Here is a 12,893-nt window from a genome sequence, read left to right as displayed (position 1 = left end):
GAACAATGTGTACTAGCCTTGGGTAGATGACTCAGTTCCTCTACTTGTTAAGACATGTTGGGTCATTTTCACAAACCAGGCTGGGCCAAGTCTTTTAAACCTAGGCTGTTGTTAATCTTCCTCTCATCTCAGAGAAGTGAAGTGAGAAAAACTCAGGTTGTGCTATAAAATGTCCTCTCAAAGTAGAGCTTTTCATTACTTTCACTTTTAAAATGAACAAAAAAAGGTATATATTTGATATTTATTAGAAAAATCTCATGTCGTAGCTAGACTAAGTAGATGTCATGTGCTTACGTTTCCCAAACACAGAGTGGAAATTACGGCTTCCCTGTAATATTTTTAGCCTGTGGTTATTGCTTGTCTCACCTGGCCCATCCCTCTACTTAATTGCAGGCACAATTATTCTCCAGTATTTACCATGGAGTGACTCTTCTGTTTGCCCACAAGAACAATGGTTTTCTCACACACTTGGAGACTGTCTTTTAAAGACTGTGGACTGCTCCCCAAATTTTAGGAGTGAGTCTTTCTTTTCTCTTTTTTGGTTTCTTTCCAAAAGTAATATGTGTTTATGGAAGACATTTCAGTAAGTACAGATAAGCAAAATGAATTAAAACCAAAGTCACTGAGAATCTGATCTGAAAAACTTTTTAGTATGTATACATATATGCTATAACTATAAATACGCATAACATTTTACTATGCTGACTATGTTTTATCAAACCAGTTCCTTGTTGTCAAACACTAAGGGTCTTGTCAGTTTTCTAGGTATAAACAATACTCCCAAAATTATTCCTGGAAACTGAACATCTTTGATGAGCCTCTTGAATTTCTAAAAGCAAAAATATTGGGTTAAAAAGGATGGGCAGACTTTCTAGATTGTCACCTTTCTGAAAAATTGCACCAAGTCCCATACCCATTCCCACCAGCATCAAGTGTCAGAGAAAACATAATTGAAGAGCTCTCACACACCTACAAAAACCAAATTGTGGTGAAGGTACGGCCCATCAATTTCCTTAGATTTCAGTTTGAGAGGTTTCCTTGATGCAAGTGTTTGCTTGTAAATTTGGTAACCACAGTGAAATGATCCTCAGAGAAAACTATCTAACCTTGAATCCATATGTGCTATTCAGGTGACTCAGTTTCTACAGAAATTTTTGTTTTCAAGTTGCCAGGTGGTAATAAGCTGTTTCAGTACAGTTCCTGGGGGAATTCCCAGCCAAACTGAGGGGTTTAGAATGTGACAGATGCAGAATATGAGCTATGAATAGAAATAAACGAGGGTAGAAGGGAATTTGTGTAAGCTATTTCCTCTGGACAATTTCTGTTAAAGGATCTACAAACTAGGAGAAACTTTGAGCCACTCAACTTTGGGCTCTGAGGGGGATGACTAAAGGGTCGCTTTTGTTGTTCAGTTGCCAAGTAGTATCTGACTCTTCGAGACCCCATGGATGGCAGCATGCCAGGATTCCGTCCCTTACCATCTCCCAGAGTTTGCCCCAAGTTCATGTCTGTTGAACTGTAATGCCATCCAACCATCTCATCCTCTGTTGCCCTCTTCTCCTCTACCTTCAGTCTTTCCCAGCATCAGAGTCTTTTCCAATGAGTTTCATTTTCCAATGAGACCCTTTTTCAAAGGGTCACAGGAGCCTGCCAAAGCCCCCTTTGAGTTCCAGAGATAAGACTCCAGCATCTGGGCAGGGACAGCAGAGAAAGAGGAGAGGGCCAAGGAAACTAGTGGGTTTTCATGTTGGACTGACCTGGATTTAAGCATGGTTTCTTCACTTGCAAAATGTGGCATTGGGCAGACTAGTCAACCTCTCTGACCTTCGACTCTATAAACGGGAGACATGCACCACCTCAGAGACATGCACCACCTCACTGTTAAGAGATTTCAGTGAAACAATACGTATAGAAACTAAGCAGAGTAATGAACACGTTGAAGGAACTCAGTTGAGTTGCTATTATTACTGTCATGATTAATAATCGTTATTGCCGTTTCCTTTGAGGATAGATTTAGGGGGAAAAAGTGCTTAATCAGTGGATCTTTATGCCTCTTTTTTGGATCCTCTGTTGTAGGGGTTCTTTTTTTAAGTATTTGTTTATCTCTTTCAATTGGAGTATAATTGCTTTATAAATCTATTTGACACACGGTAGTGTATATAGGTCAATGCTACTTTCTCCATTTCTCCTACTCTCTCCTCCCCTCTGTGTCCACACGTTCACTCTCTACGTCTGTATCTCTACTCCTGTCTTACAAATAGGATCATCTTACCATTTCTTAAGATTCCATATACATATGTTAATATATGATATTTGTTTTTCTCTTTCTATTGCAGGAGTTCTTATGCGTGTGCATGCTAAGTCGCTTCAATCGTGTCCAACTCTTTGCGACCCTATGCACTGTAACCTGTCAGTCTCCTCTGTGCAAGGGATTCTCCAGGCAAGAATACTACAGTGGGTTGCCATGCTCTCCTTCAGGGCCATTCCAGTGATCTTCCCAACCCAGTGATCTACCCTGTATCTCTTATGTCTCCTGCACGGGCAGGTGGGTTCTTTACTGCTAGCGCCACCTGGGTAACCTAGTGCCTAAGGACTCCTAAGAGGCCCATGGATTGCTATCTATGGTGAGAGAAGTTGTTAAACTTGGATGGAAACAAATTTTATCATTGTTTTTATTAACCTCTAATGAAAATTTAGTATTAATATATCCTTTGTTGTGACTGCATGGAAGAAGTCACAGCAGAATCAGGATACTGATTGTACTTTGAACAACAACACAAAATTACACATCTTTTTGTATCACATCGAAATTGTTGGATATATCTCAAAATATCATTTCAATTGGAATTGTATTTCAAAAGTACAGTAGTTTTGGGACTCACCTGGTAGTCCAGTGGCTAAGATTCCATGCTCCCAATGCAGGTGACTCAGGTTTGCTCCCTGGTCAGAGAACTAGATCCCACATGCTTCACCAAAGGGTTTATATGTCACAACTGAAAATCCTACCCAGCAGGGCTAAAGATCCTACATGCTGAAATGAAGACCCCATGCAGCCAAATAAATTAATAAAGAAGTACAGTAGTTCTTAGACACCCCCCTTTAGCCCACTGCTACATCACTCTTGATCACTGCTTTCCTGTCTACAGGTGCTGGTATGATGGAGCTGCCTTGCAAGACAACTATCTTATGATTTTAAAAAATATTTTGTTAAAATAGTCAATATCTGGGTTTACTTTCTTATCCTACGTCTTTGTTTTTTGCATTTTAAACAGTATTCTTCAAAAGAGTCCATAACCTTCAGCAGACTGCCTGAAAGACCAAGGCACAAGAAAGATTAGAACCCTTTAGGCAGGAGACCTTGGTCTCAGGAGGCACTCTGCTGTCTAACAGCCAGTGAGGCTTCTTTATTAACTAACTAGTTTGTCTGTTGCCTAGGCCAATAAACACCAAATGCAGACAGTTTCTGTATACAATTCCCAATAGGGCAGGGGACTCTTGTCACTTGAAAGAACCTAACAATATAACAGATGCGAGATGTAAAGCGAGAAAACGTCTGTTACCTCCAGAGGAGCCTGCTGTCTGGAGCACCCAAGGCAAAGGAAAGTTGCCTGATGAGGTGGATGGCCCAAATGCATGGATAGCAGAGGAAGATAGAAAAGGAGAAAGAGGCTGAAGAAGAGAAAGTGATCAAGAAACCAGAAGACACAAAGCCCCTAGCAATGGAGGCCATACAATCTGCAGACTGGAAAAAAAAAAAAAAAAAACCAGGAAGAAAAAAAGAGGAACATGAAACAAAGGACGATGAAACCAAACAACAAAATGGTAGTGAATACTTTATTTGCTGTCCTGAAACAAGTAAATTTGGGGGTATTTCCTCATGGTCCTCCCACCCCTCCTTCCCTATATTCCCATGATGATCAACTGCTTTATTCCATTTCCCATCTTTCTTCTTGTCCAGGCCTTTCTCTTTTTACATCCACGATCCTCAATCTTGTCTTTGAAGGCCAAAAAGTTTTCCACATGTCATAAAAATCCAGGATTTGGTAGTCCTTGTAATAACTCACTGCTTTGCCTATTTTGACTCATTCATTTAGATTCAAGTATTCTCAATCTGCCCCTCAACCCCCAACCTGGGGAATTACATGTCTGTCTCATAACATGAGTCAGTTCAAAAGGCCCCTTGTTAGAGCTTTGTATACAAATGGGAAACACCATATAAACAGTGAAAAAATATATCTTTTCAGGTTGTTGGATTTTCTCCTTAATGGTCTTTAAAAAAGCAACTAGAAATCTTTCATTTAATAAACACATGCACATATAAATATATAGAATAGCAACTGGAATGTGATATTTATCATTGTAATGTTTCTCAAAAACATGATTTCAGCCAGAGTTTATCTCAAGTAGGCTGGACACTGTCAGTCTGTTAAATTAACTCCAGAGTGTGGTTTATTTTCTTACTCTTAAAAAAAAAACAGCATTCCTCTGCTAAGTTCAAACACCAATGTCTGGAGAAGATGCCAGTCTTTATACACACTTATAAAAGTAGAACACGTAGTGTATGATACACTAGTATAAAGGTTTACAAATTAATACAAGTAAAACATATAAATTATAGTGACACAGAGGAAGATTTTGGGTTTGTCTTGGGGTAGTTCTTCTAGCAGTCATATTGCTGTAAAGAAAATGAAATAAGTATCAGGTTCTGATCAGGCTAAACAAACAGTGATGACATTTCGGTGCTTTAAATCTGTTTTAAGCAAACATAAAGCAGACCAGTCTCAGCTTCAGCAGGGGTTGGGCCAACAACAATGAGAGCTTAGACAATGCTCATAAAATGTTTCCTAAACAAACCGGACCATTGTCCTTCCCAAGTAAAAGCTGAAGAAAGAGGCCGTGGAAAGTGCAGCTTACAAGGCCTGGCTGGCTTTTATATGTTCCTGTGGGTTTTTAACCTCAAGGATTTAAGAGATAATGTCATGGGAGTTTTACATTGGTGCCAACTCAATGTGGGCAACTTTTGAATTAAATGCTACATACAGAGTTGACCAATCTATACTAAAAATCTTGCTCTTTGAAACTGTCTTTTGTCTTGCAAACAAACATAACAGATCTGACCTGCAGTGTCTGGGAAGAAACCACCCCTATAGTAACTGGGAAACCCAGTAGGACTCTTGGCTCCCTTAACCTGGAAGAGTGTCATTCTGCCAAACCACTATAGCAATTTTAGTCATCGACACATTATATTGTTGTTTAATCACTAAGTCTTGTTTGACTCCAGCCAGGCTCCTCTGTCCATGGGATTCTCCAGGCAAGAAAAACAGAGTGGGTTACCATTTCCTTCTCCAGGGGATCTTCCTGAGCCAGGGATCCTGCGTTGGCAGGTGAATACCTGTCCCCAAAATGCACCAGTGCTGAAGTACAATGGGGTCTCACCCAGTTTATACTCTTGCCTTGTAGGAAACTCAAGGCTAAAGATAGGTTATATTATAGTAATCCCAAGAGCCTTCTTTGCCTCTGCCCAACCGTATTGCCTGGAAACAATTCCATATTGAAAGTTTTCCACTCTGCTGTTTTCTCGGAAATTTGGCAGGCTCCCAAAGCAATTATTAATCTTGCTGTATTTGCCTGATAAGGACATCTAGATTTTTATTTTAGCTTCCCCTCAAAAATTATAGAAAGTTTCCATCTATTTAGAGCAAAACTTCTCATGATAGCCATGGGGTTTTCATTTTTTATTAGGCTTAGGCTTTGTCTTACTTTCAAAGAAAGTTAGGAAACCTTGAACCAGAGAAGTAAATGGTTAGGAAAATACAAATTAAGTAAGTTTCAGTTTTCCTAATCCTGCTTTACAGAACAAGACATAAAACAACCCTCCCTTTCCCCCAAATCTGACCAAAACTGGACTTCTATCAGTTCAGCAATATATGTTTTTTTACAAAAATATAAAAACAAGAACTTTCCCCACTACTAACAAATGCATATTTCTTTTCCAAATCACATCCCCAGGAAACAAGCGCTTCCTGGTTTTCTTTCACAGTGAAAGGTTTTTAATAAGCTGTTATTCAAAGGCTACTAGTGATTCTCTACGCTTAGCTATTTGGGTATTTTTGTGACTCCTTATTAGGAAGGAACTGTAGAAACCCAACAGAACGGCAAGTCCTGCATACAGGTTAAGAGCAGGAGCCGTGGCATTTGAAGCCTGTTGCTTCCTGACTAGGTAATCTTAGACTCATTGCTTAATCTCTGCATCATAGGCTCTTCTGGAACAGGGGTTTAACATGATGCCTAGGGCAATGGGTGATAGCAGTTACTTGTGTATACTAGTTGGGAATGTGAGAGCAGGCGGAGAGAGAACATTTCTTTTGTGTCTCTGCAGTCTGAGCAGGGGTAGCGAAAGGGGTAGTGGGTTAGATCCCTGAAGAAGCACCTTGTCTATGGGTGATATTGTCTTATTTACACAGAGCCAACTACAAAGAACCAAGATAACTCAGTAACTGTGACTCTCAAGGAAGCTTACCATTGAGAGCAAAACCCAATGAGGGAAGGGATAGTTAGGGAGTTTGGGGTCAATACATACATACTGTTATGTTTAAAATGGATATCCAACAAGGTCCTACTATATAGCACAAGGAACTCTGCTCAGTGTTATATGGCAACCTAGGTGGGAAGGGAGTCTGGGGGAGAAGAGATACATGTATATATATGACTAAGTCCCTTTGCTGTCAACTTGAAACCATCACAACACTGTTAATTGGCTCTACCCCAGTATAAAGTAAACAGTTAAAAAGAAGACCCACTGCTGTAAATGCTTTTCCACAAAAATGGAATAAACACTAGTAGGTTGAGCAGGGTTTAATTTTTGTCGTCATGTCTCTAGGATGAAAACAATGGTGCATTTTTACACAGGTTCTTACCTGTTGGCGAGAGGAACAATAACCACAGACACCTCCAAGCATTCCGTTTATTACTTGAATGAGACACAAGATGAATTCAATCCCACCAAGTGCCAAGAGGATCGAAAACAGAGAGACATTCCATTCCACTATATGCTTGGGTTCGACGCATTGGGACCATGTGGAGCTATCCAGGAGGTAACTGTGGATAAAAAGAGAAACTTCTGACACACAGCCACACCAACGGGATGTCTCATAAACATACTTCTGGGCCATGTTTTTTCATTTAGAAAAAGAAAAAAGATTAATTCAATCCCTTATATCAGATGCTTCCAATCCAAGTCTTTCTGCAGAATAAGGAATTTAGCCCAGATCTTGTTGCAATAATTAATAGAAAATTCAGCAAAGACTGTTGAGCACTCAGTGTGAGTTAGACATCTAGACAAGTCTAGGGATAGAATAGCCTGAACTCTGTCCTGGAAAAGCATTTCTTAAGAGAAGGAATGTTAGGCAATCTGAAAGCAACCAATATCTTGATCAGGTAAACTAAGTGTCAAAGGGTCACAGAGGAAGGACACGTAACTTGGGCAAAGGAGAAGAGTTGCTTATGTATCTAGTCCACAAGTCTGAGCTCCATGAAGGCAGGAACTAGAGCTGTTCATCATTGTCTATTCAGTCCCTAGACCAGTATCTGGCCCATAGTAAGTATTCAACACAATGGAAGAAGGAATTGAATGACAAATAGCAATCTGAAGTCATTCTGTGAAATGTTAGCTAACCATCTGCTATTGTTTAGTTGCTAAGTCATGTCCAACTCTTTTTCAACCCCATAGACTATAGCCTGCCAAGCTCCTCTGTCCGTGGGATTCTCCAGGCAAGAATACTGGAGTGGGTTGCCATTTTCTTCTCCAGGGGATTGAGCCCATATCTCCTGCATTGTAGGCAGATTCTCTACCACTCAGCCACCAGGGAAGCCTCAGCAAACCATACTGGAGTCATTATCTGAATATACATATCCTTAATAAAATAGGATTCAATCAAATGGGAAATTCTAGGATTAACTTAATTCCATTCAGAGATCTGGAGCAATTCTTTCCTTGCAATGTCTTCCCACCACAACAGAACAAAGGGACTGGGGATTACAGCCTTCATTTTGGAATGGTCAATGGAGCCAATCAGAAATTCGATTTGATTGATGGAATTATGATTGATTATGAAAAAATTCTGTTCTTCTGACCCTGTATTTAACAAAAATCCATAATTTCAGGACACAATGGAAAACAGTTCTTTGACTCTACTTGGCTATTAGGCAACTGACCATTGTCTTGTTATTTCCCATACTGAAATCTCTGAAGAAGTAGAAATGAGGAATGACACAGAAACTGGAGGTTTCTTGCAGAAGTTGATTGGATCCATGAGAGGGGAGATAGAATAATCAGCTATAAACTTTCCTCTAACTTTATAGCTGATGAATCACCTCTCCTTGGATGAATCATAATGTTTTTTTAGAGGTGGGTTTATGTGGTAGATCACATGTTTTTGAATACAGGAGTAACCAGTTTCTACTGGTACATTCAGTATATTCAGAACAAAGCATGAAAAGTATGATCTGAGAAATCATGATCAATAACAATTTTAAACACCAAAATTTCAAATTCCAGTGAGCACTGTTTTCCTTCAGAAGCTATCATTAGGCTGTACCCATTGCAAGCTGTAATAAGATGGCAGTGCTCATTCTGTCAGCTTTTGTGACAAATATTTTACATATAGTAACTTATCCTGACAACTGTCATTGGTTTTATTCTACAGATAAAATAACTGAGATGCAGAGAGCTCAATTCACCTTTTTCTAGTTACTGAGACAGTAAATTCAGAGCTGGAATTGAACTCTGTTGCTGCTGCTGCTGCTAAGTCACTTCAGTCGTGTTCGACTCTGTGCAACCCCATAGATGGCAGCTTGCCATGCTCTGCCATCCCTGGGATTCTCCAGGCAAGAACACTGGAGTGGGTTGCCATTTCCTTCTCCAATGCATGAAAGTGAAAAGTGAAAGTGAAGTCGCTCAGTCGTGTCCAATTCTTCGAGACTCCATGGACTGCAGCCTACCAGGCTCCTCCATCCATGGGATTTTCCAGGCAAGAGTACTGGAGTGGGGTGCCATTGGAATTGAACTCAGGATTGATCTAATTCCATATTCACGATCTTAAGATATCACTCCATGCCACAAAATTCATGAGAGACAAACACTTCTGAAAGTATATGAGAAATTCAAATTCATAATTCATATTATTTTCACTCATGAATCCCATGACTAAACCTTTCAAAATTCAGTATGTCATTCATTTATCATTATGTACATCAGATTCTATCAGCTATTTCTGTCCTTTTCTCAATAATGGATAAGTAATACAGTATCAGCATAAAACAGTGGAGCCATTTGGATTTTCCCAATGTTAAAGTCATGAATGAGATCTGTCTTATACAGCCTGACCACTTTGAATAAAGGGTGTATTATACATAATTGCTATGTTATATGTGAGTGAGTGTGTGTTGGTAGTATGATTGACCCTGGGCTGTGGTTAAATCCATATGGCTTTCACTGGTGCTTTATAAGGATTCCATAAGATTTTCTTCTAAATAGTAGAATCAGACAATTGCTCTGGTATAGTATACACACTATACAAGCACAGGCTCTATAGCTAGGCTGCCTGGGTTCAAATCCTGACTGTCACATCTTAGCAGTGTGACTTTAGATAAGTTACTTGATCTCCCTGGGCCTCCATACCCTCATCTGCAAAAGAGGAGCAATAGTGGAAGTCCCTTCACGTGTCATCCAGAGGAATGAGCCAGTGAATCCATTAAAAAGTTTCTCTGGGTCAGAGAATGGGAATCCATCCTCTGATACCCATTGCCTGAATTGTCCCCCAGTCAGTGAGAATAAACCTGGCAAGAGGATGGATGAACGAATGGTTGATGCCTTTTTAATCTGGTGGGTTTACTACTATACACACGTGGTGGATAAGAATGTGCAGTCTTATTGGGCACAATCACTTACTCTCCCTCTGTGTTGGCAAAGGTATAGTTCCACCGGCCACTGGCATCCATGCATCTTGGTCCTTCCTCTAAGGCCAGCGCAGCCACAATGACACAGTAGCCAGAGCCTCCAGTTCCAATGAGTGCAGCCAGTATAGAAGACAGCATCTAGGGAAGGGAGGACCACCAGCAGTGAGGCACAGAACATCGCAGCTACCCCTCAGGGACCGTTTCCCCACCAGAGCGGGAGGACCTACCGCACATCTCTTGCCACAGTTTTCATGGCCACAGCACCCGCAGCAGTCTTCCTGTTCCAGCCCAATGAAGGTGAATGCTGGCAGGAACATCTGGTTAGAAAGCATGCAAATCGAAGTCGTTGACTTTCCCCGGGTCCATAAGGGTCAGTCAATCTAAGCATCTTTTGGTAAAACATTTTTCTTTCTGATGTTGCTGAACGTCTTTGGCTTAGGCTGAGCAAATATCTCAGAGAACATAAACTCTGAGAAGAAGAGAAAAACCTTCAAAGTGTAATATCTGATTATTTTTGTGTAGTGTGTCATGTTAGGTAGAGTCAGGATATAGCATGGGAGGGGTAAAATAATAACCCATAAATGTGTTAATTCCATAGGAGTTCATAACTTAGTTCTAGATGCAAACTGTTTTGAAAATATTAAACCCTGTCTTTAAATCTGTTGGTTGGTTGGTTTGCTTACCCTTGTAAAGCATGGAGGAGAACAACAAAACTTTAAGAGAATAACTAAAAAAAAATTTTTATAAACAAGAGAGAAGCAAACTCAGTAGAGTAAAGGTGCGCTGCTTCACTGAAGACACCATTGCATGGTTGTAATGTCACAATAAAGCTCTTAAAGTGAGCTTGAAACCCTTTGAGTTCAAAATCAAAAGAAGTTTAAACAAGCAAGGTATTGTATTAAAGACAAGTGATTATGAAATTAACTATACCTCAATGAAACAAAACAAGACAAAAACTGACTTGAGAACTAGTGGGAGAAAAAAAAAAACCACAAGTGATTATGTAAGTATGATAGTAATGCTTAAATTCAAAGCAGATTTGCCATACCAGAGTTAGTGTATTAAGTTTAAATATCCTTTACTGGACTAAGAAAAATATTCTGTATGGTATTAGCAGTTCCATAAAACTTCTCTTCAAAATTCTCAATCCCAGCATTTCAAAGTGGCAAACCCAAGTTTGCCCACATTCTTTCCAGGCTATGGTCGAAGCTAATACTTTCAGCACCCAGGCTGGCAGGCAAATTCCTCTCACTTCACTTAAAAACAAACTTTGGAAAAAACAACACATTCCACTATTAGCTTCAGATCGTGATTTGCTGCTAACTGAAGGATTTTCCCTAAACGCCACACCCCAGGCTTACATGAAGGAGAAAATGTATAGTCCTTTCTAAATAGCAGCACTCTCACAATTCATTATTTTTCCTTGTCACAGATGCTTGAGAACAAACAGCAAAGAATTTGTATCCAAAACTCTGTTGATTTAGACAGAGAACTATCGGACTCCTCCCCGTTTCCCAGAGCGGATGTGAAATGAGTACTGGCTGCAGGGCTAGAAACTCTAGAGGTTCTCAAATCTGATTGAAAAGCTAGCCTCTGTTTCCAGCTGTAAAGTAAGAGAATTTAGCAAAAAGGCAGTTGAAATGGGGATTTTGTAAACCAACCTCTAGTAAAATGAATGCCCTATACCGATCTCAACGTTCCTTGATAAGTTTTCAAAATAAGAATGAACAAAAATCCTGGATTTGGAAACATGCTTTATAGAAAACTTTCCATGAAAACATCTCATCTAACAGGAAAGAAATTTTTTTCAAGGCTGTAATGATTTCTGAACGACTTACCAGCAAGCCCCCTCCCAGGATACCGGAGAAGAACCACACGAAGCGGCTGAGATGGTTATCAGAAGCATACTTGGTTTCCCCATTAGGGAAGTAAAGCAAAATATTAGCGACAATGCAGAGGATGGCGAGCCACACCAGCGAATGTCCGATGCATCGCGCGCATCTTCCGTAGCACATGGTGGTGGAGTTTATGTCCCCCCTCCCTTTACTCCGCGGCTGGGCTCGGTGATGGCCTTGATCAGAGGAGAGCGTGCCCCGTCTGCAGGAGAAAGCAGAAACAGTTCTCAGCCCATTCCTGCAACCTCTTAAATACTCTGAGTTCTTAGTCACCACCGGTGGATGAGGTACTTGGTTTTCATTGGTCCTGATTGCAGGCTCCAGTTGCGGGCGTGGGGGGGCCGGAGGGTTGGTAGGGAGAGAATGTCCCGCCCTCCAAATGAAATCCTTGGGACAAAGGAAACCAGGGGCAGGACCTGAGAAACAGCCTCTGTTATAGGCGAGAGAGAAGATGATTAATCCTCCACAAGGAACTCACTGTGTAACTCCTTCACAGGATTTAAAAAAAAAAACAACCCACAGGAAAGTCTAATTCAACTTTCCAGTAAATGCCAAGCGACTGCCGTGTGACAGCCCTGGTGGAGGCTGCAAGTCTGCTCCACGCAGCTCTCTGGACGGCTTCCAGGCTGAGGCCTCTGTGTTCACTTCCACCTCTGTGCTGATTTAATCTGAGACCTGAAGCAGTCTCCGGAGTTGTAAGCTCCTGTCCCTGTCTGTTGAAGGGTGTAGGAGCCATCACTCACAGATTTAAGGAGGCTGTTGGGAAAATGACAGGGTTGCCTTCTTTCCTCTGCCTCTGGTGTGCTCAGCAGGACACACCTACTGTTCAGCCTTCCCAGACATCTGCCTCCAAAACAAATCTGGCACCAACACAAAGGTGGCATTAGTCAATACAAAGGTAATTTAGCAAAAAGATAGTTGAAATGGGGATTTTGTGAACCAACCTCTAGTAAAATGAATGCCCTATACTGATCTCAACGTTCCTTGATAAGTTTTCAAAATAAGAATGAACAAAAATCCTGGATTTGGAAACATGCTTTA

The 12,893-nt window shown here is 40.6% G+C and overlaps 1 protein-coding gene across 1 annotated transcript; it reads right to left on the bottom strand.

Annotated features, from left to right (window-relative positions):
* Positions 1 to 3,838: 3,838 nt before the first annotated feature.
* Positions 3,839 to 12,053, bottom strand: TM4SF1 (transmembrane 4 L six family member 1). The gene is made up of 5 exons (XM_068972658.1): positions 11,796 to 12,053; positions 10,185 to 10,274; positions 9,950 to 10,095; positions 6,918 to 7,098; positions 3,839 to 4,675 (listed from the first exon to the last, which is right to left on the bottom strand). The coding sequence occupies exons 1-5, from the start codon at positions 11,970 to 11,972 to the stop codon at positions 4,661 to 4,663; spliced, it is 609 nt and encodes a 202-aa protein (XP_068828759.1). The 5' UTR covers positions 11,973 to 12,053; the 3' UTR covers positions 3,839 to 4,660.
* Positions 12,054 to 12,893: the final 840 nt, after the last annotated feature.

This window comes from Capricornis sumatraensis, chromosome 1 (genome assembly GCF_032405125.1).
Source record: "Capricornis sumatraensis isolate serow.1 chromosome 1, serow.2, whole genome shotgun sequence".
Taxonomy (NCBI): domain Eukaryota; kingdom Metazoa; phylum Chordata; class Mammalia; order Artiodactyla; family Bovidae; genus Capricornis; species Capricornis sumatraensis.
The sequence above is the reverse complement of the archived record's forward strand: the minus strand, read 5'-3'. Positions and strand labels throughout refer to the sequence as shown.

Bases quoted from the DNA above. Each gene is read 5' to 3' on its own strand.
- TM4SF1 (XM_068972658.1), bottom strand. From the start codon at position 11,972: ATGTGCTACGGAAGATGCGCGCGATGCATCGGACATTCGCTGGTGTGG. The intron at 10,275-11,795 runs GTAAGTCGTTCA...CTTTCTAACCAG, and splicing joins TCCTGGGAGGGGGCTTGCTG to ATGTTCCTGCCAGCATTCAC. The intron at 7,099-9,949 runs GTAAGTGATTGT...TTTTATCCACAG, and splicing joins TTTGCCAACACAGAGGGAGA to TTACCTCCTGGATAGCTCCA.